At 40.1% G+C, this 24,144-nt stretch overlaps 1 protein-coding gene across 4 annotated transcripts in view; it reads left to right on the top strand.

Moving 5' to 3' along the window:
• BACE2 (beta-secretase 2) overlaps positions 1-24,144 on the top strand; it is a 47,705-nt gene that overhangs the window by 12,420 nt on the left and 11,141 nt on the right. Inside the window, exons 2-6 of one of the 4 annotated variants that reach the window (XM_068687717.1) lie at positions 9,054-9,183; positions 16,219-16,435; positions 18,072-18,125; positions 19,315-19,449; positions 23,327-23,428. In XM_068687717.1, the coding sequence (XP_068543818.1) occupies positions 9,054-9,183; positions 16,219-16,435; positions 18,072-18,125; positions 19,315-19,449; positions 23,327-23,428 (638 nt within the window). Of the gene's footprint in view, positions 1-9,053; positions 9,184-16,218; positions 16,436-17,996; positions 18,126-19,314; positions 19,450-23,326; positions 23,429-24,144 lie in introns of all 4 variants that reach the window. The other 3 variants (XM_068687716.1, XM_068687718.1, XM_068687719.1) reach the window with 3 other exon arrangements.

The following is a 24,144-nucleotide window of genomic DNA, read 5'->3' as shown; positions in this document are numbered from 1 at the left end:
CCATCTCTATTGCTCTGCTATTTACTGTGGAGTTATAAACTGCCCTTTTCCCCAAGTCCACCTACAGTGCACACCTGTCCATGAACTAGTAGCTATCTCATCTGGGTGGCCATTGGTCCAAGGAACTTAAAGCCTTGCCCATGAGGTCTTCTCTACCTTGGCTGTGTTTGGTGGTTTCAAAGCAAGAACAGGCTCCAGGTTGAGAGGGTGACTGTGAAATCTGTTGTAGCATTCACAAGCGTATCTCCAAGACTCAGGCTGGTGGTAGAGGGAGGCTGCAGGTGTTTCTCCTAATGTGTGTTGTTTTGGTTTTTGTTTTTTAGCTGTTGGATTTATAAATTAATAGCTGTCTCTCCAACACCTTAGCCACTTCGGTCATTGGGGAAGGAGGAGTGAACTCTGGATGAGATGCTTTCTAATTCAGATGTTGCATAGAGATCAGACATAGTCCATCCCTCTAAACCAAGGCTGAGTGGGCACTGAGATTCCTTGCGAGCATTGCAGTTAGATGAGAGAGTTGGTCCCAGTGGTTTTCATCCTCTCTCTCTTGTCTCTCAGTGCTGTATTGTAATTAGTGGAAAATTGATGGATTTCCATCTACTAACAGGTGGAAACTTGCTTTTGGTTTAATCAGGGCTTTGTGTATAATTATGTGTAAATGCCTGATGTATTCTGCTTTCATTCTTAATTTTCAGGGTGTGCTTGTGTTTGTTTGTTTGTTTGTTTTTATCTTCCATTTACATAAGCACATAGTAATCTTCGAATTCACAAACATGCTTACTATAAATATAGAAACAAATATACATTTTCCTCACTGAAATTTGTGAGCATATCGGTGTCTTACTGCTGTTAGTAAGAGCTAGCTCTCTCCTACTTCACTTTAGAAGTTAGAAATAAGCTGGTGAAGAGACAATGAGCTTATGTGTAATCATATGTATGTTAAAAGATGATCACAGTTCTTCACAGCCTTGCAAACTAGTCTGAGCCTACCAATGTCTATTTACAGATTTTTGTAGACTGCTAGATGATTGTCATTAATGAACTTCCTCTAACTAGTCCAGATTTTCCTTAAAACACAATGTCTGGAAGAGGGCATGCCTTCAGTTGAGGCATAAATGTTTAAGGTGAGTGAGCGGGTTGCTTCACACACTTAAATACTTTGTCAGCTATTGGGTGTCCATGTCAGTGATATGGGAGAGGGACTTATATCTGGGGAAAAAAGAGAAAAAAAAGGTTAATCTTTTCTGAAAAGGCAGTGAGACAAAATAGCTACGATTCACACAGCTCTAAGATAAACAAGTAATAGCTCATGTTCAACAGCGAAGCATGTTCATATAGCATGAATAGGATGGATGTGTTGTATGATAAATCTAGACACAGCAAATAAATTTCAGCTTGAAAAATAAGATACCACATGAGACAGCATGTGCAGCTAGAATGTTAATGTTTAGGAAAGTGAAAGAACTGGTGAAAAGGAGAGCGCAGAAATGAAGAATAGATATTTTGCTTTTTTACCAGGATTGATTGGCCAAATTTTATTTTCTTTTGGGGAGGGGAGGGAGGTCTTTAAACCATAATAGCCTTCCCTTATTGTCAAAATGATAATATATATAAAGCACTTCTTGTAATATTTCTCTTCAAAATGACTATTCATCAGTCCCAGAGTCAGACGTTCATATTTCAACTCACAATTTAGTTTAGCAAGTTTATACTTCAGAGCAATCAGTCATCTTTAGCATTTGTGTTTTTAATACAAATGTCAGCTACAGAAACACACAGTGCTCTTAAGCAGGGTAAGAATGGCTAATCCTGATAGTACTTTTCACGTTCTGGTTAAGAAAGAGATTATTGCTTTTCAGAGAGGAAAAAAAAAAGAAATGGTATTTTTCCCAGTCCAGCAGTTCAGTTCAGACCATGAAAAGACTGAGGGCAGAAGACTCTGTCTTCTGTTATCCCAATGTGAGTATGACAGTGCCCCGTAACAGATGAGTGTTTCAGGAGCTTGGTGGGGAGAGTGAAGGTAAGGGTAATATAAATAGGGGACCAAATCATAGGTCCTGACACAAACTGAATATATGGTGAGGGGAATGACAGCAAATGCCAAACAAACTCTTGTGGCTTAATCTAATGCAGCCCTGAAGAGCCTCCATTTACAATTTGTTCTCCAGTTTACTACATAATGTACTTTATGTACTACACTTTCTCTGACAAACTTCCTGCAATCACCAGAGAAGGAATAATCTTTAGTAACTCGCTTGACTTTCTGGTTTGGCCAAGATTTCAAGCTGCAATAGATCACCTTCCGGTGTCCTAAGCATGATATTGCAGTGAAACGTGGGCACCACCTGCTTAGCAAACTGCATTAGAAAATCATTAATCTCTGTTCCATTTTTTTTCTTTGTACTGCCTCACATATCTCATCTGAATAGTTAGACCTTTCTTGTGAAAACAGGATGATTTCTTGGGGGGGGTGGTAGCAAAGAATTTGTCTCCTGTGATTTGATGCTCCCCACCCCCCTCAATGCACCACGTAGAAATTCTCCTCCCAGATCCACTGTAACATGGGCTTCCTGCTTCCTCCTCCTCCTCAAAGGTGAAGTGTGTTAGAGTCCAAGCTGTAGGGAGTTGCTTGGCTCTGGGTGGGGTGTTTTTCAAACGTCACCAGTGGTCAGGCTGTTAGTCAGACAGCAGAGTTGTTTTCCGGATTCCTCTGCTCAGCACTGGTGAGACCACACCTGGAGTACTGGGTCCAGTTCTGGGCCTCCCCAGTAGCAGAGGGAGAGACCAGTTGGAGAGAGTCCAACAGAGGGTCACCAAGATGATGAAGGGGCAGGAGCACATCTCCTGTGAGGAGAGGATGAGAGAGCTGGGGCTGTTCAGCCTGGAGAAGGGAAGGCTCAGGGGGATCTCATCAATGTCCATAAATACCTGAAGGGAGGGAGCAAAGAGGACAGAGCCAGGCCCTTTTCAGTGGTACCCAGCGCTAGGACAAGAGGCAGCGGGCACAAAGGGGAGCCCAGGAGGCTCCCTCTGAGCAGCAGGCAGCACTGCTGTGCTGTGCAGGTGAGGAGCCCTGGCACAGGCTGCCCAGAGAGCTGTGGGGGCTCCTCTTGGGGATCTGCAAAAGCTGCCTGGGCCTGGCCCTGGGCAGCCTGCTCTGGGTGGCCCTGCTTGCGCAGAGCTTGGAGCAGGTGACCTCCAGGGGTCCCTTCCCACCACACACATCCTGTGAAGTGCTGCAGAGTAACAAGGACTGGGCTGTTCCAGTCCTGGGACTGTTCTTGAGACTGCTAAGATCAGAGAACCTTGTCCCTGCTCCAGTGTTCAGCAGCAGTGTGCCAGTATTTTGTGTGGACTGACAAACTTACCCCTTTTTTGTTTCAGTCTTGCCTCTCCAGCAAAATATACATCATTCTGCAAGCAGAAGTGTTTTTGTCACCGACGATTTTTCAGTCTATGTGCAACTTTGCAGTCCCCTACATCTAGACATGCTTCCAAAGGTTCCCCTAACTCATGTTTTAATTAGATTTTATTTCCATATCTTAAAAAGAAGAGATGAAGAATCTGCATTAAACCTTGGTCTTCTGAATTAGTTTACTAAAAAGTAGGCTGTAAATGCTAATTCCAGATTACACTGAAAGTAGTGTACAGTAGCTCTTCTTAAAAAGCCGCTTTATATTATAACATTATTAATTTGTAGAAACAAATTGCTGAAATAACCTGACTGACAGTCTGTGCCAATAATAACACATAATAACTGTGGGCAAACACAGCATATAGTTCCTAGAGTGTTTTCTGTTTTGCATGATGGTTGTAAGCAATTCTTGCCAGATGGGCTGATAATGTAATTAGGAATCGTTGTGTTAAATGAGGCAATATTTAAATTGGCAACTAATTTTCCTATCTATTAACCAGCTTAAAAAAGAAGAGCTGTTACGCAAATGATTTCTAGCTGCTGATCTCTAACAAGAAATGTAGCTCTTCTTTGCACTTTTTTTCTTTTAAGCGCTGTCTAACAATATTTTTTTTTCTGTAGGGTCTAATATGTATGGGACAAAATAAGAAAGAGAGGGAATTAAGAGATGTTGCAAGTTATGGTGTTTTTAGATGGTGTGGACTTGTGCTAAGCCATCATGATATGTGGCAACAGCACATGAGCCAGTAATGGGATGCTTCCTATTTATAGTCTCTAAATGTGGAAAAAAAAAAAACACACACATTTTTACTTTGTGATGGTTCACTGTGTGGCATACTCCATCAAGCAGAGTAGGACTATAAACCCTATTTTAAGCGTGTGTGTGGGAGAAATCAAGAAAGCACAGCAGGACAAGATTTTGAACGGCATATGAATGTTACTAGCATGAAACGGTCGCACTTTACTGGGGAAGGGAGAGAGGGGAATAGAAAGGGAGGACATTCGGTCAAGTTAAAATCCCAGTTACACATCCAGCTTCATTGGACCTTCTGGCTTGCATGATGGAAGCTGTCAATTGCCTAACATCAAGATTTTGACTGAGCCCCAGAGTAAACATACAACTGAATGAGATTCATTATTATATCTATGGGTCTAACTCTGCAGATCTTATTCTGTTCTTTATTCCCCCAAGCATCAGCTGAAGCAGGGATGAAGATCCAAATGCATTTTTGCAGTCTGTTTCATTTTGTTCAGTGATAAGTCTTCATTGCTTGACCTAGAAGAATCAGGCCCATTAACTTGAAAAAACTATAGTGTATTTTTCCACAGGCCCTTCTTTTAATGGGGATGAAGATTATCACTGTCTCAGGGTGGGTTACCTGGGGAATTACATCAAAAACAACAGTGCAACAGGGCTGCATGCAAGCCCTGGGATTCCACACCTGGCAAAGACTGTGTATGCTAAGCCACACAGGGAGCTGCTTCAAAGAAATGCATTATGCACTTGCAGCCTGTGGGATTGGTTTTGTATGTTTTTCTGAGCATTACAAAAAACTTCTGACCTCAGACTAAAACAGGAAAGAGAAACTTCACCAAGTCTGAGTACAGTGTAGGTCAGAACAGAGGTAAGGTTTGTCCCTGCTAGAGGACAAGGAAGTCACTTTCTGAATACATGGTGTGTTTTGCAAACTGCTCACTGATGCAGTTAAAGTAGGGATAGATGACTCCTAGTGTTGATGACGTTGCATTGACATCACTTGCGGTAAGAGATAGGGCTAGTACCTGAACCACAGACAAAAGAAGTTTTGTTGAGTGAAAAAAGATGATAGATCAATAGAAAATTTTTACTGGTATCAAAATACAACAATATTCAGCAGTGGAAAGAATAAAAAAAATAAAGACGGTAATAGGTTAAATTATTGAAGCAGGAGAGTATACAGTAAGCGCTATTTGATGCTGATGCTAAATCAAATACTGGAAAGCTTCAGGGATCCTTGAAGTATTGACAATGTATTTGACTACCAGATGAAATGAATTATTACAACTGTTTTATTTTTTCAGTATCTCCACCAATTGGAGTAAAAAACAACATATAAGATGCATGGCCCAAGGAGACTTCTGCCTCTCTGGCATTGCATTTCCATGTTCACAACTTTCAGTAAACAGCTTTTGATTTGAACACAACTTAATGGCATACAGATAGGGTGCCAGATTTCCTCTGTAAGTTTGTCATGGCTCAGGTGGTTGTTACCATCATGGTCACTTTATACCCAGGAATCTTTTTTAACCTCTCATTAATAACCATATTATTCAGGAAATGCATCCAGCAAAATAATCTACCAGTATGGTATGAGGTGCAGGTTTCACATCCCACAGCTGTGGTAAAGGTGATCTTTGGGGGAAAAAAGGGCTTTTATATCTGCTGTATAGATCTGAAATTGAACTCAGAAATGTCCAAAAAAAAAAAAAAAATCCACCACCAACTGTAGGCTTTCCTTTTGCGCCTCGCAGTGTGAAAGGAAAGGAGTCTTTCGTTTTTTATGACTAGCACATGATCAGTCAGCAGCCTTTGGACAATTTCTCCTTCATTGCCTCATTCAGATGTGTCTCTCTGATCTTGGCTTTTGCCAAATCTGACTTCACCTGACACTTTCTGACAAAACATGCCAATCACTAATCAGCTGTAAGTGACAGGACACGATTCTTTCGAGGTGGCTGTCATAAATCCAGTGGACCTGCTTTGCCAGCAAGGAGAGCTCTGGTTCATGGTCTCTCTGGTGCTTTGCCAGGAGGCTGTTGAAGAGGATGCAAACACCCCTGCTGGCTCTCCCTCAACATCAGTACCTTCCTGCTACGGAAAGGTGAAGGTACAGAGAAGCATGGCCACTCTCCAGCTCAATGTGTTCAGGTGGCATTGAGTGGGTGGTGAAGTGCAGCGGCTGGGGAGCGAACGTGCTGTGTGTTCGCCTCCATCTCCAGGGGACTGGGCAGGGCTGACCTCTGGAGATGGGGCAGGGCAGGCAGCCCTGGACCATGAGGCCTCCAGCTGCCACCCCGTGACTTACCAGAGCTGGTCTGGAAGCTGCCCAGCAGCCTAGTTAAACTGTCAGAGAACTGGCACAGAATAAAGTAGGCTCCGGCAGTGACAACATGAAAGTGGATCTTAATGAGACGTGGAGGCACTAAAGAAAATTCGGACCGAAAGGGCGGCAGGCAGAGAAAGAGCGCCCAGTCAGTTATACCCACCCCAAAATGATCTGCTAATCACTGGCACTATTGTGAGGGCCACAATAAATCTGTGTCTGCCCTGGCCGCCTGCGTCTCATTATGCACAAACATGCAGATCGGGAATGTCAGCCTCAATAGCGATCTGTCGTGTGAGCGTGGCCACAGCTGAGTGGGCTGGGACCTGTATGGTTAGCTGCCTTTGTGTTTTCCCCTTTTTTTGGAGGGGAGAGATACCAGTTTTCTTTTGGAAATGTTGATTTGCTCCGTTCTGTGGGCAGTAAACTTGCCCTTTTCTTCAGTGATTTCTGAATTCTGTGATAGTAACATTTTATTCAAGGTGTGGGGGGTAAAATATCTTTTATATAAGTCATAGTTAGTGGTTGAGCTTTTTTTATTTTATTTCTTTTTAATTTTATTTCCCCAGTCCTCCTACATGTGCAGTGTCATACATACTACTGAAGTTAGGGTAACACCTATATCTATTTATTCAGTTGATGTATAGTGCCCTTTACTCAAACATCACAGACTGCCTTGGAAATGCTAATTAATTTAAGCCCTGCAGCACCCCTTGGAGGCAACTTTTGTTGGTCCTGATAGATGCACACATTGTAGCTACTCTTTGTTATTTATTTTTAATACGATTTCTATCCAAGAGAGGGAAAAAAAAGAGAGGGGAAAAAAATAAAAAAGAACAGTTCTTACTTTGTTAGGTGTTTGACAGAATGTTAGATTTTAATCTTGGTGAAACAAAGTATGAAGCAAACTTTGGATTTTCTTGCAAGTCATGCCTCACAGGTTCTTACTTTCTTTTAAAGCCTCAGCTCCTGGAGCCAGGTGAACTTGGATGTGTCCTTTTCTTTCTAGAAGTCCGTCTAGCATGTCTGTTTGCAAAATAAATTTTAATGCATTGTTTTCACTTAATCTAAAATCTGAGATGCAGTGAGGCAAGTAAATAACTTGACTGAAGTTGTGGTTTTGTTTATGTTTAGTCTTAACATTTTTGTATGATTAGGGCTGGGAATACCAATGGCAGAGTTCATGCAGTTCAAAAGAGAGTCCCATAGATTACTAGTTTTTTTTGTTTGTTTGTTTTGTTGTTTTTTGTTGTTTTTTGTTGGTTTTTTTTTAGCAGATTTTATTTACTAGGTAAAACAGAGGCAACCTTCTTCCTCCTCCTCCTCAATGAGCAAACCAAAAATGTTTTTAAACATCAGCTCACACTTTTTTCTCCTGTGCTCAGTCTAAAATCTATTAAAGAAGAATTCAGCATATCTTCTCTAAGTCCTTTATCTTCCTTTGTCTTTACACTCCTTTCTGAATTCGATTCTGTTTCTCCATTTCCTTTGTCATCGTTGAGCTCATTTCCCCGATCTTTCTCTCTTACAATCCAGCAAATTGAAAAGGGCAATCACCCTTTTCTAGTATCTGCTCCTCCCATCTCTTTTCAAGTAGCTGTCTGATAAGACAGATTACTAATGTTTTTTGCAACTGTAGGTAAGGAACCTGAGTGGATTTGTAGCACAGCCACGTGGGTACTAGTACTTATGCCAAGAAGCCATGGGAAACATCCAGCCAAGAGCAGGAAAAAAGCGTGACCACCATTTTTGGTAGTGACAGACTTAAATTATCATTTAATGACACTCCCAAGCTGTAGTTTCAATGTTGCTGAAAGAAGTTATCTTGCATCTCAGCTCATTCCCATGCTGTGACCTGCTTAGTGCTAGCACAAGCGTTCACACAACTGTGGTGAACCTGACAGGTCACCTGAGCCAAATGGGGAAAGGGAAGGTCTCATTTTTTTCTATGTGGTTTTGTTAGTCAATTTTTGGTCTCAGTCATCCTCCCAATTAATTGAACAAGTGGTCCCCCTCTTAAGCTGCCGACCAATCAGTGCTTTTCACTGTGTCTGTAAGTCTGCCATCCTCCTGTTCCCAGGCAGTGAAGACTGTGGTAGGTTGCCACTGCTCAAAAGGAGCTTGCTAAGCTCCGCTCCCAGTGCTTGCTAAGCTTCATGTTTCTGCTTCTTTCTGCTCAGACCTCACCTAGAAACCTCATCAGCCCTAAGGCAAGCAGTACTTTAAAGAGGGCACAAAGCAGCATGTGTCCCTGATGAGACAGGTTGCTGAGACACAAGGACTTGGCCAAAAAGAAATTTGAGAAGGTCATGAATTCATCTGCTGAATAAATATGGGCTTGGCGGATATTCCCCTTCTGTGACCATGACTATTTTACAGCATTTTATTATAATCAGCTATTCTAGAGGGGCCACAGCAGCATGTCTTTCCCCAAAGTGACTTTTGCATTTATTTTTCAGGACAACTGTCGTCTTCATTTTTAAACTAAAGGTAGCTTAGACAAAAAACTTTAATGATTTCTTTTTTCTTTTTTTTTCTTTTTTTTGTTTGTTTAGTTGAATATGAAAACCACCTCTCCTTTCTTCTGTTTCGGCAGTTAAATATTCTGGTTGACACTGGAAGCAGTAATTTTGCTGTAGCAGGTGTGCCTGATCCTGATGTCACCTCCTACTTCAATACAGAGCTGTAAGTACCTGTTCTGCACGCCTCGGTGGGATAGGATATCTTTGAGATTCTGACTGCTCCATGCCATAGAGGATAATCAGGAAGTTTGTGGGGCTTCTCTGACATCCCATGACAGTGGGGTGTTTGCTGCCTGAACCAGAAGGTTGGTTCTCCTTGATGCAGAGTCCAGACTGACACCACAAACGGTCTCACTGATAACAGCAAGACTGAGATCTGGACCCAATACTGATTAGAGCTGGGGAAAAAGGAAGAAGATCACAGAGTAAAAATCATTTCTAAAATCACACCAACTTCACCAATTTCTTATCCAAATAGTCTTGGAAGGAATTAGAAATGTAAATTTATTTCTCTTTTCTTAAAAAATAAAATAAAAAACAGTAGTCCTATCTGCTACTTGACATTTCATTTGACACAAAACTTGATTAGTCAAAAACTAATTTGTTATTTAGTTTGGATAAGGACCTCAGTCAGCCAGTGATTGGAACAGACCCTGTGCTGAAATTGGTTGTTTATAAGATACAACTTGGAAATTTTGGTGCCTGTTATGCACAAAATTTGCTGTTTAGCAAGAGCTGACATTAGTCATAGCCAAGCACAGCTTAGTCTGAATCACTTTTCCTCTATTCTTCCTTCCCTTCTGCCTGTCTCTAGTTTAAATTACTTCAGGTAAATTTCTACAAAACAGTGTCTATCTTTAGCTGAAGAATATGGTTCAAATTACTTAGAGGACAGGGAGACAGGAGAACATCACCTCTTCATGTATTTTAACATGGGGTATTGTTTTCTTCCGATAAGATGCACTGATAATGGAGTCAAAGTCAGTATTTCCATGCTGCCTACTACAAAAGCCTAACCTCCTGTCACATTTTCAGCTGTTAATGGAGATACTTCACATAGGTCTGAAAAGTCCAGAATTTGCACCCGAGAGCTATTTCTGCACTAGTGCAGAATTTTGCTTGTCAGCGGTCCCCTCCATAGGTGGTGGCTACAATTATAAGGAAACTTACTTGTCAGGAATTAAAAGCACAAGTATTTCCTTCTCCCTTTTCTCTTCAGTGACGTTACTTTGGAAGGGCAAGGCCTCTCATAAGAACCACACACTGTTACAAACAGCAACAACAACAGATGCTCTGTGTTGAGAAAGACTGTGAAATCACTTGAAGGTTACAGCCTCTTATCAGTGTTCTCTGTGTGCATTGTGTTTTCAGAACTTTGGTACAAAATTAATAATGAAACCTTGAAAATTAGTCCCTGGAGAGTTAAGGGTGCTTTATCAAATGATTCAAACTGAAGTAATAATAGAAGAGAGCAATTGCAATAGCAGTTCCTGGTTTGGTTTGGATTGATGGAGAACAGGAATATGTTCAGAATAAAGTGCAGGTATTAGCATGCTTGAACCTGGCTACATCGTGCTTTTTTCATTTCAAATAGTTTAAGCCTAACTATCATCTGGGGGGCATCTTGGCCCTATTGAATCGGTGAGACATTTAAATGCTCTTTGAAATAAAATTCTGTAGGTCACCTAGTACATAATGCCCCTGATGCTGGGCTGTCATTAGATTGGATCAGCCATGGCTGAGTCCAGCCAAGTCCTGTAAGCCTCTGAGGCTTACAGGACTTGGACTTATCGTCCCCCTGTACTCGGCTCTGGTGAGGCCGCACCTCGAGTACTGTGTTCAGTTTTGGGCCCCTCGCCACAAGAAGGACATCGAGGTGCTTGAGCGGGTCTAGAGAAGGGCGACGAAGCTGGTGAGAGGCCTGGAGAACAAGTCCTACGAGGAGCGGCTGAAGGAGCTGGGCTTGTTCAGCCTGGAGAAGAGGAGGCTCAGGGGCGACCTTATCGCTCTCTACAGATACCTTAAAGGAGGCTGTAGTGAGGTGGGGGTTGGCCTGTTCTCCCATGTGCCTGGTGACAGGACGAGGGGGAATGGGCTGAAGTTGTGCCAGGGGAGTTTTAGGTTAGATGTTAGGAAGAACTTCTTTAGTGAAAGGGTTGTTAGACACTGGAACAGGCTGCCCAGGGAAGTGGTGGAGTCACCATCCCTGGAAGTCTTCAAAAGATGTTTAGATGTAGAGCTTAGGAATAGGGTTTAGTGGGGACTGTTAGTGTTAGGTTAGAGGTTGGACTTGATGATCTTGAGGTCTCTTCCAACCTAGAAATTCTGTGATTCTGTGAGGGGGGAGAATCCATGAACTCTGGGCAGTGTGTTTCAGTGGTGGGCCACACTCTCCAGGAGTGCAAATTACTACCTAATATCCAAACTGAACCTCAAAAAATGTTACTCAAGGGGTAATACCCCTTGCATGATCGTTTGACAAAGAAGGTTGTCTGTGTCATTTTAGTAGCTGTCTTTCAAATCAGTGTAAGCTGCTATGATTTCTCCTTTTAACCTCATTTACAAAACAGGCCCAGTCCCTGCAACCTCTCCTCACAGCTCATGTGTTTGAGCTCCCTGGCCTAGCCCTCTGCCACTCCCTCTCCTATTTCTCTCTGTCCACGTTGATCTGGGTTCCCATGGCTGGCCACAGTATTCCAGGTGTGGAATGCCAGCTATGCTCCTTAATGTAGTGCCTTAGAGTGCCATGATATGTCTGTGAAATTGCTCACTGAGTGTCCCTTTTTACCTTTTTGTCCTTCGTGTGCTTAGGAATGGATTGCAGGAGGTTGTTTCTGTGTCTCTTCCTGAGCTGATGTGAAGCCAATGGACCTATAGGGCCTTGAGCCCTGCTGCTTTCTCTTCTTGAGACTGGCCTTAGGACAGTCTTTTCTCTGTAGTCACGAATTTGCACAGATGGTAGGCAGGGGCCTTGTTATCACATCAGCCAGATCTGAAAAATGACCCAAGAGTGACCTTTACCTGTGTGTAAGTGAAACAAATAGTCTATGTGTACTTTTGTTCCATGATATCTGGGACACTTTAAAATTAAATAAAGACATCACCTCTCATCTGGTAATTAGTCCTGCAGTTTTGCCCTTTACCGTCATGAAGTGCTTCCATATCAAAGTCATAAACTGCAAATTGAAGACAAGGGGAGTGAAGGGTTAGTAATTTGTTAAGTTAATAAATCTCATGGGACTGAGTTAGATGTGTGCTTATTAGAATATGAATATTGTGTTGGAGAAATACAGTGATGGGTCTGAATTTCCTGATTGCCAATATCTTTCAAATTATCAAAATATAAAGTTAAGTGTGTTATTATTTTTGGACTGAAATTGGGAGGGTGTGTAGAAAAGTTGTTGTCTTTGTTTTAGAGTCTGTAAGAACATGGCATGTGTATTTTTCAGGACAACCCTCCTTGAGCAGTTTTGGAAGTAATTTGTTAAATCACGTTATGTGTCACATTTTTATATCATATAATTGCATTATTCAATTATCTGGCGTTTTATGTACAAAATAAATAGAGCTATTCTCATGAACTCTTTCATGACTGGTTTTTGAGTGGCTCTTACAAAATTCTGCTGTGAAAATTTCTGAGTCTGCTGTGATGATCATGTTTTATAAGTTACCAAGTTATGTAAGATTTTGGGCAACAGCCTGATTTGTCCTCCTAAACTGAAAAAAGCAGTCACAGTATTTGTTTCTCATGCTGTTCAAAATAATAAGTAGGTTTTGTTGAATATGCTACTTATGATAAAAGAGCTACTTAAATTTATAAAAGGATTTTCACACTTGAAACTAAATCAGTGTTGGCGTGTTATGTGAAAGAGTGACATACTCAGGCTGTCAGTATTCAGCAGTAGTATCTATAATAGTATCCAGTCTTATTTCAGTGTGAGTATTGCTGCCTCACAGTATAAAGTTTCAAGAGCAAACTACTCGAGAGATGATCATTTGATGAGGTAAGGGGGTAAGAAAATTATGAGTAATAAACTGAGATAATATAATTAAGTACATACCATTTAGCAACACAAAGCTTCTGCTTTGCAGGATGATCCTGTGCATTTGGTTGTGTGCACTGTAAGTTTTATGGTTTGGGTAAATTATAAACTTGTTCCAGAACCCCTGCAAATTAAATGGGACTTGTTGGTTAAAAAACAGTAATTTAGGTTGTGAAATATTATTTAGACAGTTAGGTTGGTTGTTGGGTTTTCACTTTTGCTTTGCCTTAAAGTCATTGGCCCTGAATCACTTGTTTTGTGCCATCTATCACTAGAGAGGGGATCAAAATTTCTGTTCAGATTTTTTGGTCCTTTGCTTCTTTCCATCCCTTCTTTCCCATTGCTTTCTGTAGAGATGTTGATTGGGTGCTTAGGAAAAAGTGAATGGGTAAATAAGAAAACATGAAGTCCTGGTTTATTGCAGACTGGCAATGGAAGAGCATGGAATGAAGGAGTTGCATGTCTAGTGAGGTCGGTGTTAAGCAGGGCTTTCTGCCTAGTGGTTTTGCTTTTGCGTTGTCAAACATCCTTCAAATATAGAATGATATGAGAAATAATATTTTGGCTATGTTTTGTCCAGTGATATAGGCTGGAAATGAGCAACTCTGCACGAGGAAATGAACTCCTTGCTAGTTTTCTGAGATAAGGCTGGAGAACTATTCAAGGTCTGAGAACCATTCTTCTGTTTGGTGCTATGGAGAGAAGACGATAACTGCTAAGGAGAGGGAGAAGGAAGTTGTGGTACCACAGAACTATCATCTATTAGACCTTTATCCTTTCCTCTGGCAAAGGTACACTCTGTCCTACTGGAAGAGTTGAATTTTTTATATTTGTATCATAGCCAAAATGGTTTGTTTGGAATTTCATATGCCGTGTGTTTGTCTCAAAACACTCTACCTCTGAATTAAAACAATTCTCTCATTTTGACCTCTAAAGACGTTTCCTTCTTTTGGAGCAGTGAGATGGAAAAACATGGGCTGATTACAGTCAGTAAGATGGAACAGGAAATGTTTTTGCAGAACAGAATATAATTACTGCCACAAGGACTGCATAAGATCCCTTCCTAGGACAGTAGGAATTCTGCTCCTTGATGTAAATAATAAGACCTCCTCTCCAATATGACATTTGTGTCAATATGTGTCCAATATGACATTGCTTTATAAGTGAAATGATACCCATACTCATACCCATTTCTACAGGTAGGGAGGCACAGAGGAGGTGACTTGTCCTTCCTTTCCACAGAGAAGTTCATCAGCAATACATGATCCCAGTCTTTCTGTATCCTGTTCCAGAGTGCAATCCATGAGGGATTCTTCTTGCCTCCTACCTGAGGGAAGAAGACCTATGTGCTCCTACTGTTGCTGGTCATATGTACAGTCTGTATTTGCAGATGTTCTCCTGGTACTCACCTTTCTCTCCAGTTTTAGATGATTCCTCTTCAGTTGCACAGTCATATACTTTTCTACATGAACAGCCCTGTATTTTCCCTTCCTTTTCCTGGTCCCTCTGGTTTCTTTTATGTCACTAGTTGTTTGGACTCTGTTTCGATTTATAAAATATACTTCTGGTATCACAGTGGTTCTCTGAAGACCATGACTGAGCAGAGACGTCCCTTTGTCTAAATGTCACAGAAATGCAAAATTACATATAAAGTTAAAACCGTAGTAGCAGTGACTGGATACAGGCAGTAAGTACCAGAATCTCAGGCGCATTGGTGCATTTTGATCTATAATCAACATGGCCTATTGCCTGATTTATTTCTGCTGTCTTGGATGTTACAAGCCACTGGGTCCTGAAGACCCTTGAAGGCTTATGCATTGGGAGTATCAAGAACTAGTTGGGTTTAGAGCCTGGCCTCTTATTCCTTCTCCCCTCTCCCTTAGATAGGAAGAGAATCACTTGCATGGTCCATACGGTCAAGTCGCTCCACAAGATGAGATCTGTGTTCAAACAGGTTGGGAGTTGTCTGTGTAGCCATGTGGAGAGTGTTTCCCATAGCAGCAAAATCAAACCAGCTTTCTTCTGGCTAGCTCAGGTAGGGGTGGCTGTGAAGCTATCCATGGATGAGCTGGCTCCGAGTCGGCTCTTGTCAGCAAGCTCCCATCTCCTGTGCTCCAGCCACAGACCTAACAGCTTCACGGCTGCTTCTGTCAGAGCAGCTGCTAGATTAAAGCTGGGTGGATAAAGCTGTCCGCACTTGATAAATCACCTTTCTATTGTGTTACACACATGTACTTCTTTTAAATTTACTTTTAAAAAGTGTGTCAAGCTAAAAGTCTGTTCAGATGAAGCAAGCATGGTCATTTGTCTCTCTAGAAGGAGAAACTGCATGCCAAGGAATGGGACCAAAATAGATTGTAGGGGATCTAGGACTTTTGTAGCTCTATGGTAGTGATGCAGATGGAAGGTGATGGCTATGTTTTTACTATAGAATTTTAAAATGAAAAATCTCATGGTGTTTTCTATAATACTTTTGTTAAGCCTTCTAAACAGGATTCTTTTTCTTTGCTCCTTTGCTGTAGCTATCTTTGTCTAGAAGGAACTCCTTCATTTCCTCCTATAAGTTAGTGAATCATTTGTTAGTTATATCCAAATCTGCTTACTTCTTTACAGGCAGGCCAGACTGCAGATTTAGACAACCTGTGTCTTACTGCTGTTGCTCACCGTAATATTCTATTTTACCCAAAATAGAATTTTAATACTATTAATGAGGTAGTAGTCTATAGCTATTCAGTTAACTTGGCATTTCAGTATTAGATTAGAATTCAGAAGGTTTTTATTTCCTAGCACCACTTAATATGTTCCATCCCTAGTTAAAGAGTATTGCTCCTATTGTGACAGACTAGTCCGAGTCAGGGACACATTGCACTGGATGGTGTCATATCTTAGATTAAAAACAAAAACAAAAAATCACATTGTGAAAAATTGAGTCATTGATGGCTTCAGGATAAAAACAGGAGCTCAAGGTTTTTTATTATTATTATTATCACATGGTACTGCTTTTACAATATGACCCTGTTCTGTAAGGATATGTGATCAACTTTGCAGACTTCACTATTTTTCCTCTCTTTGGAAAAAATAATATTGGGTGGTATTTTGTTGTCTTGCATTGTAAATAAACAGCACATGCATAAGTGTATCTTTTCCTTTTGAAGGTCAAGTACATACAAATCTCAAGGGATCGATGTCACAGTTAAGTACAGTCAAGGAAGCTGGACTGGAGTGCTGGGTACAGATGTCATTACTATCCCCAAAGGAATTGATGGCAGCTACACCATCAATATTGCAACCATTTTTGAATCAGAGAATTTCTTCTTACCAGGGGTTCAATGGCATGGGATTCTTGGTCTTGCCTATGGCACCTTAGCCAAGGTAAATGATCCTTTCTCCTGCTTTTATCATTTGCAATGATGATAAATAGAAATCTAAATATTAAAGTAAAGAGGGTAGGTGATCTGTCAGCACAAAGTTCCTCCCTTCCAACCACTCATTCCTAAGGATCTTTTGCATTTGTTAAATTCCAGAGAGAACAAATTGGTTTGTGATGGTACCACAGTCCCATATGAGGATTTAGTCTTTTTTGGTGGTAAAGGCTCCAATTTTAGCTCATCTGGAATGAATAAGCTTTTACAGAGCTTGTAGTACCAAAGTGCAAGAGTAAAGGTTACAAGGCTTCTAATATGTGTGTGGGAAGCATTTATTAGGGCTCTAATATTGTCCTTCAAGACTTGTCAATGGACTGATGAACTTGTCAAAGCCCTTGGCAGTTTGTTCTAAGGCATTCTGCATTTGTCAAGTAAAGGTTGAGATGGAGGGCAAATGTGGGTAATTTCAGAACAAATATTAGCTACCTTGTTTTTATGAACATAAACCAAACACATCCTATTCTTATGGAGGTAAGAAATTCAGGTAGAAGTTTAAATTTGAACCTAAAATTTATAGACTAAAATTTGTAAGTTTACAACCTAAAACTGAAAATGTGATTGTAATGCTACATAGTCATAGCTTCCAGCCTACACAGAACTGTCTGAAAAATTCACAAACTGAGATATATCTATTTAGAATAAATGATTCAATACTGTCTGCATTCTGGAATTAAAAAGCTTTATTCAAGAGCTGTGTGATCATTGTATTGACTTCTGCCTTAGCTGCTGTCATGCACTGTCAACAGACAGACAGGGAGGAGCTGCTTCTTAGACTCTGCTTTGGGCAAATAGTGCATTCAGGGTATTTATTTTTCCCTTCTTCCAAAGACTTAAATGTTAGCTTCTGAGGCTGCTTTATGCTTTGTGCAGTATGAACACTTGGCATCTTGCAAATTAACCAGTGGCCCTGCCTCTCATCAGATGTACTCACACAGAAATCTGAATTACAGTGAAATTGCAATACTCCAATAGATGCAAAGGTAGGCATGGTATACAGTGTAGGAAATAACCTGTTAGTCAGTAATCAGTTGAACTGAGACAGAAAGTTCTTTAAAAGAAAGAAGAGGAAATGAGGGCATTGAATTCAAAGTTCTTTAGAATTAAACTGTGTTTAAAAACTAAGCATGGGAGGTGGGAAGGGCGTGTCATATTTGTCTCTTCTAATAACCCAAAGAGTCTTGCAAGCAGAAAATATCGTTGAGAGTTTCTGCCTGAAAACTAAAACTAGTATCTGAATTTGAAAACTGCAGTTCAAAAATACTCTCATGCTTTAGGGATTTCTATGACAATGGTCAAGAGTAAAAATGCTTTTAAGAACAACAGAAGGGAAATGACAGGTGTTGTTTTTTTAATGACTTATATAGGATTTTCATCATTTGGTTGTCAGAAATTCAATTTACATTCAAATAGTAGTCCTATTTGAATGACTTGCTCATTTCTACATGGAAACTTTATAATGAATACTTCTGCAATTATTAATATATCTTTTTTTTCTCTTCACCTTCAAGCCTTCAAGTTCTGTGGAGACGTTCTTTGATTCTCTTGTGAGGCAGGCAAAGATCCCCAACATTTTCTCTTTGCAGATGTGTGGTGCTGGACTGCCTGTTTCTGGAAGTGGTACCAACGGAGGTAGTCTTGTGGGTATCTGTCAATCTGAGAGGGAAGATGTATCTTTGTTAAACTCTCTCCCTCTTTTCTATGACTATCTTATTTCTTCCAAATTCAGTAGTTAAATATATGAAATGTTTTACATTCTTTTAAGGCAAAGTTAAGCATTTAAGCAAAATTAAAAGTATCTATTTGTTTTCATTCCCCATTCTTTTTTTCTCTCTCAAGTTTGAGTAAACTTCAGCATTTGGATCCTCATTTCAATAAAGAAAAAATAAATTTAATGGTGCACTTCCTTACCTATTGTGTTTCCCTTACTTAACTACTAAGCTTGTTCAGATTTATCAAAATGCTGTAGTACTTTTTTATATGATGTGAAAAGGGGGAGAGGAATCAAGGCTCTTTGTCTTTTTTTTAGACAACAGAGCAAAGGAAAAATTTGAGGACCAGATCTTTCCCTTGTGATTAATCAGGGAAGTCTTTCCACCCATTTTAGTGGTTCCAGGAATTGGCTATTATTTATGTGAGATCATTGTTTGGAATAACTCTTCATGAATTATGCTGAAATAAACATATCAGCAAAGGAATTAATCACGAATAGTTATTTTGCTGTAAATTCACATACTACTGTAAATGTTAATACATTTGAGATAGATGAAGCCCAAGAGAGAACTTTCTTATGTTAGTTCAATTCAAAGTCTGATGGTCTGGTATGCTCCCAGACAGCTTCAATGAAAGTCCTGATAGAAGCTAATAGTGGTAGCCACAACACAATGGTCACATTCTATTTTGTCCGTTCATACAAAAAATGAAATGTTGATAAGCAGCATTAAGGCTTTTTTGATCTGATAAAGTGAATTTATAATGTGCAAGTTTTCAGTTCTGTCCTGGTTTTATACATTGCCTGGGTTAAACCACCAATATTTGATTTGAAATACTAGAGCTTTCATAAGAAAATCAGTGTGAGTTTGTTAGAAGGCCCTGGAAATTTGGCCCAGCATTGGAATGGTGGTTTACTGAAGCAACATCTTAATTTCTAGTTGTTTCAAACTGTTCTATGATTGGTAAAGAATTTGTTAGCAAAATCCACAGAAATTGTGCTAAATTAAGATTTTGATGTGCTATTACAATGAAACGTTCCTCTTTTTACCTGTACTTGCCCCAGAACTAAACATCCAGGATTTTAAAGTATGCGAATTCTTTTCTCTTTTCCCTCAGGTTCTAGGTGGCATTGAACCAAGTCTCTACAGGGGTGATATATGGTACACACCTATCAAAGAGGAGTGGTATTATCAGGTTGAAATTCTCAAGCTGGAGGTTGGAGGACAGAACCTGGAACTGGACTGCAGAGAGGTATTTGCAATAGTTTGTTTCTGTCTGTATAAAACACAGGTTTATTTAAGAAATGCACCTAATTGATCATTTTTGTCCTTGCAGGCAGATGTGTATTTCAGTCTCCTCTTAGAATTAAGTCTGTATAGGAACTTTGAAAAGAAATTAATAAGCCATGTGAAATGTAATGTAAACGTACTAAAATTTCTTCAGAGGACTTCAGAGTTGTGGATAGCATTTTCAGTAAAGTAGGGACCAATCTATGATCATTAAGTGAACAATCCACTGAAAATAAAGTTGCTGCAGTTTGCTCAGCCCCCTGACTAGTTTCAGTCGTACTGAAGGTGTCTAAACACTGAAGGTTGTGCATTGATTCAAAGAGACAACAGTCTTTAAACAACTACAGGCTTCCTGTTATGCAGAAAAATCAAACCAAAGTTCTGGTCAAACAAAGAAAAAGGAAGATCTTGGAATGAGCCCCGTGGAGGTATCTAAGCATATAATTACTTGTGGTGGTTGGCTTCCCATGGAAGCTTCCCAAAACATCTTGTCCCATACTTTCTTTTTATGTTTGTACCCTCAACAGATATCGGGGTGCTTGAAGTCCCCCATGAAGACCAGGGCGTATGAATGTGAGAATGATCCTATCTGTCTGTAGAGGGCCTCATCCACTTGTTCTTCCTGGTCAGGTGCCCTGTAGTAGACCCCCACTATATTGTCCCCTGTCCCTTCCCTCCCTTTAATCCTGACCCAGGCAGAGCTCCACGCACTCCAGCTGCTCACTGGCATAGAGAGCAATTGATGCCCCCTTGTCTCCCCTGCCTGTCCTTCCTAAAGAGCCTGTATCCTTTCATTCCAACACTGCAGTCATGGGAACCATCCCACCATGTCTCAGTGATGCTATGAATGCTTTGCCCTGCAGACACGTGCACCTCTCTTTCTCGTTTTTTTTATTGCCAATACTGCATGTGTATGCACTTAAAAGGGGACACTGCAGCATGTTTAGTTCCTAGAAAATATTTGGAGGTTTCTCCATAATGCTGCCTTGTAGGTGTTTTCCTTGTTAGCCTGTAAGTGCTGGAGGTGACCCCTCTGAAGCCCCCTATCATCGATTTTGTGATCCCTTCTGATTATATCACTCCATTCCCATTGTTCAGCAGCCCTGTGCATCACTCATTCCTTCATGGGGCTACTGGTTACCCTCTCCCCCCTTCTTAGCTTAAAGCTGTCCTAACAAGGTTAGCCATCCTACTAGCGAAACTGTCTTTTCTCTGCTAGAGTGCCCCTCCCAAGCGGACAGTGATCCTCAAACAAGGTCCCATGGTCGTAGAACCCCAAACCCATATCTTGCTCACTTCAGCCTTACCAGTTATTTTTCCTCATGTATATGTTTCATGTTCATATTAGGAATAATGTTTTGTAGTCACTGAATCATTTTGATAAGACTATGTTGGTGGAATTTTTGCTCCAAAGCTGTTTTGTTTTTCTGGATATGTATATGTGCGTGTTTCCTTTGTTTCTTGCTGTTGCTTGTTGCTATTTGTGTTCTATAATTTTCATGCCTTGTTTTCCTAAGACATCTTAATTTTGTCTTGTGCTTGTTCTCTTAGCTGGAAATAAGTGGAATATGATCATTCTAAAGTTTTAAAAGTTCTTACAAATTTTGTGAAATTAATGATAAAAAACTTACATAGGGATAAATATATTTCCATATAAAATATGGAATTCTTATTTCTATATAAAATATTTAAAATTGATCATATCACCTCCAACTTAATAAGCAGACCAAGGTCTATTTAAATTCCTCTCTATTATATTGTTAGGAATGCAGAACTGCTAGGTTTCTAACATAAATACCTTTGCTTTTCTTTCCTACCTTAAAAAACAATCTTTTTTGAAGAGGAGTCCTTCTGCTGATGGTTTAATACATGCTGTTTCCAGAAAACAACTCACTTAAAAATGTAGCAGTGTTATGAAAATTTCCTGTTATTGTTACTCTTTCTAAGCTATGGTTTGCTTTCACCTTGGATGTATTAGCATAGTAGGCACATCACTGGTACAAAAAGCATCATTCCTTTCTTGATTTAAAGATATTTCCCAGCAGAAGTTTAGGGGAAGAGTAGTAAATTAAGGCTAGTATGATGAAAAGTTAGCTAGTTAAGGGCTTGCCAAGGATGCGTAATTCTTTTTGTGGGGTGATGAACTATGTGCCCTGTCTTCTCCTAATTGTTTTCTAGGAAATGGAACATTTTTGTAACAGTCACCAGAGACTACTCCTTTCCTGGCAAGGAAAAAACAGTCCCCTGCACTTCAGATCTGGGGATAGGGCCAGAATAACCCTGCAGCTTTGGCCAGGACCCTGGCAGAGCGGGGCCGAGGAAGCACAAAGCTGCCACTGGTGCACACTGCCTAGGGTGCTCTGTTAAATATTAACCAGCAAGACTGAGAAGGCGAGAAGTTACTGCACACAGAAAGTACATTGTACACAGCATGGAAATCTATAAGGCAGGAATTCTGCATGCTTTTTTATGTTAGTGGTTGGCCCTTTTAGGCTGTGCATCTACCCACTTTTTTTTTTTTTTTCCTGAGGTGGTGATCTTGGCGATTGCATATTTGTATTGTAAATATGTTAAAATGAATTCCACAATGCCATAATATTTTTCTCCCCTCGTCAGAAATGTTTCTGAGTGTGGGATAAACGGCAGGTGGTGCATATCAGTGCTTTTCCTGTTTGCTTTTCGTTCAGTGCTGCTTGGCAGCCTATAGCACCTCTTCTTTCAAAAAGAAAGTCAGTTTATGTGGGGTTTTATTTTTATCACTGCACTGAAGATAGTGCCTGTGACTTGATAATATCTAAACCAATGTATCTAGAATTCACTTTCTCTTTGACCTCTTCCTAAAAGTTTATGCTGTCTGTTTGCTCTTGTCTTTTGATCATGCCATAAGCATATAATTGTTTGGTTATATTGATGCTGCTGCCTAACCTCGTAACAAAAGTAGTTAATGCGAATAGCTGCCACTGCTGCTTGCCTTTTCTTTTTACAATTAATTAATTAGCTTTTTTAAGGGTCCATAAAACAATATGTAGCTCTTAAAATATTTATTTTTTGATTTTATTGTATCTGAAGTTTGATTAAACATCAAACCTCTGATATTTCATCAGAGGTTTTTTCATCAGCCTGAGGACTCGGGTTTTTATAATGAAGAGAATTTTATACTGAGGGACTTTGTGCAGACTTTGGAGCAGCAGGATTGAAATTTTCCAGTTTCTTTGTAGTTGCTTTTGCCTGTGTTTTCATGGTTGTCTGAAGTTAAGAGACAAGATGTACTCTTGAGCTAGAACCAAACCTGACGTGTAATGAGGACTTATGCTCCCTGACTATTCTCAAGGTAGAAACACTAGTTACTAAAAACAAGCTGCTGTATTATGTTTAAATTAGAGTGAGTTTTTTTCATTATAGCTGAGACCAAAATTCAGGGCATGGACATGTGTGTAAGCCACATCAGTGTGCTTACCCTGTGCCTGAACTAAACATGAGAGTGCTTTGTGCCCAAGACATATGAGAGGTAAAGTGGATTAGCATACATCTCTGAGAGGCTGTGCTATACTTCTTTCTAGGACACTTTGGCCACTTGCAACAGCTGTGGTGAGATGGAATAATTTTTTGACTAGTGCAGATAAATTCATTCTTGTGTCTAGGCTGTCATTACGTTGTTTTTGCTCTCAAGCTTCATTTGAATCCAAGCTATCAGCTCAAGAGAGCTGCTGAAAAGTGTGACGTACAGTTTTATGAAGACAGCTACCAAAAAGAACAGCCTTGTAATCACTATGAAACAGTTTAATCTTCATTACATTAACTACAGTGTGTAATTTCTCTCTTTTTTTCTCCTTCCCTAGTATAATGCTGATAAAGCGATAGTAGACAGTGGGACCACTCTCCTCCGTCTACCCCAGAAAGTCTTCAGTGCTGTTGTGCAAGCGATAGCTCGCAAATCCCTGGTAAGCTAATGTAATTAACTCTGCTTGAAATGTTAAATTCCTATTAAGTGATTGCATGATCTTTGAAAGGAGTGTCATCTTTGCTATCTGCCAGGTAAGTCAGGAGGTCTCTGACTTGAGAGGAGAAGAACTTTTCCTGGTGTACTCCTATTATTAAATAAAAAATGATGGATGGTCTTTGATGGAGGGAGAAGAGGGAAAGAGAGGTGAGAATAAGTCCAAATACAGGCAAGAGGCACATGTGTAAAAATGCATCAGAAACAGTGTGGAGACTGAGTATTTTGCTCTAAGTGTTTCAGAAATATGGACTTAATCCTTGTCTTTCCAATGCATAGTATTAAGGGGACAAAAATCAGTCCTTTCATTCAAAACACAGTGTTTATAAAGTAAAAGAACCTGCTACTGCAAGCAGTTGATTTCCAAATATAAAGCTTATTGTTGTTTAGAATGGATGCCATTCATAAGGATTGTTCATATCAAAAAAGCTGCTTTTGAACTTCATTATTTATGTTTAAAAGTATCTTTCTTTGGAAATAGAGTGGGCTTTAGAAGTAGGGCAAGGGCATGGTGGATTTATTTCAGCATAGAGTAACTGGAGCAGTATTTTCTGGTTAACAAAAGCTATTCATAATTTTTGTTTGAATACGATTAACAGCATTGAGAAGGTTAAAGCTGAAGAATAAATCTCAGATATTTCAATGTCAACAAGTTTCATA

The sequence above is a fragment of the Anas acuta genome, chromosome 1 (assembly GCF_963932015.1).
Source record: "Anas acuta chromosome 1, bAnaAcu1.1, whole genome shotgun sequence".
NCBI lineage: Eukaryota > Metazoa > Chordata > Aves > Anseriformes > Anatidae > Anas > Anas acuta.
The sequence above is the reverse complement of the archived record's forward strand: the minus strand, read 5'-3'. Positions and strand labels throughout refer to the sequence as shown.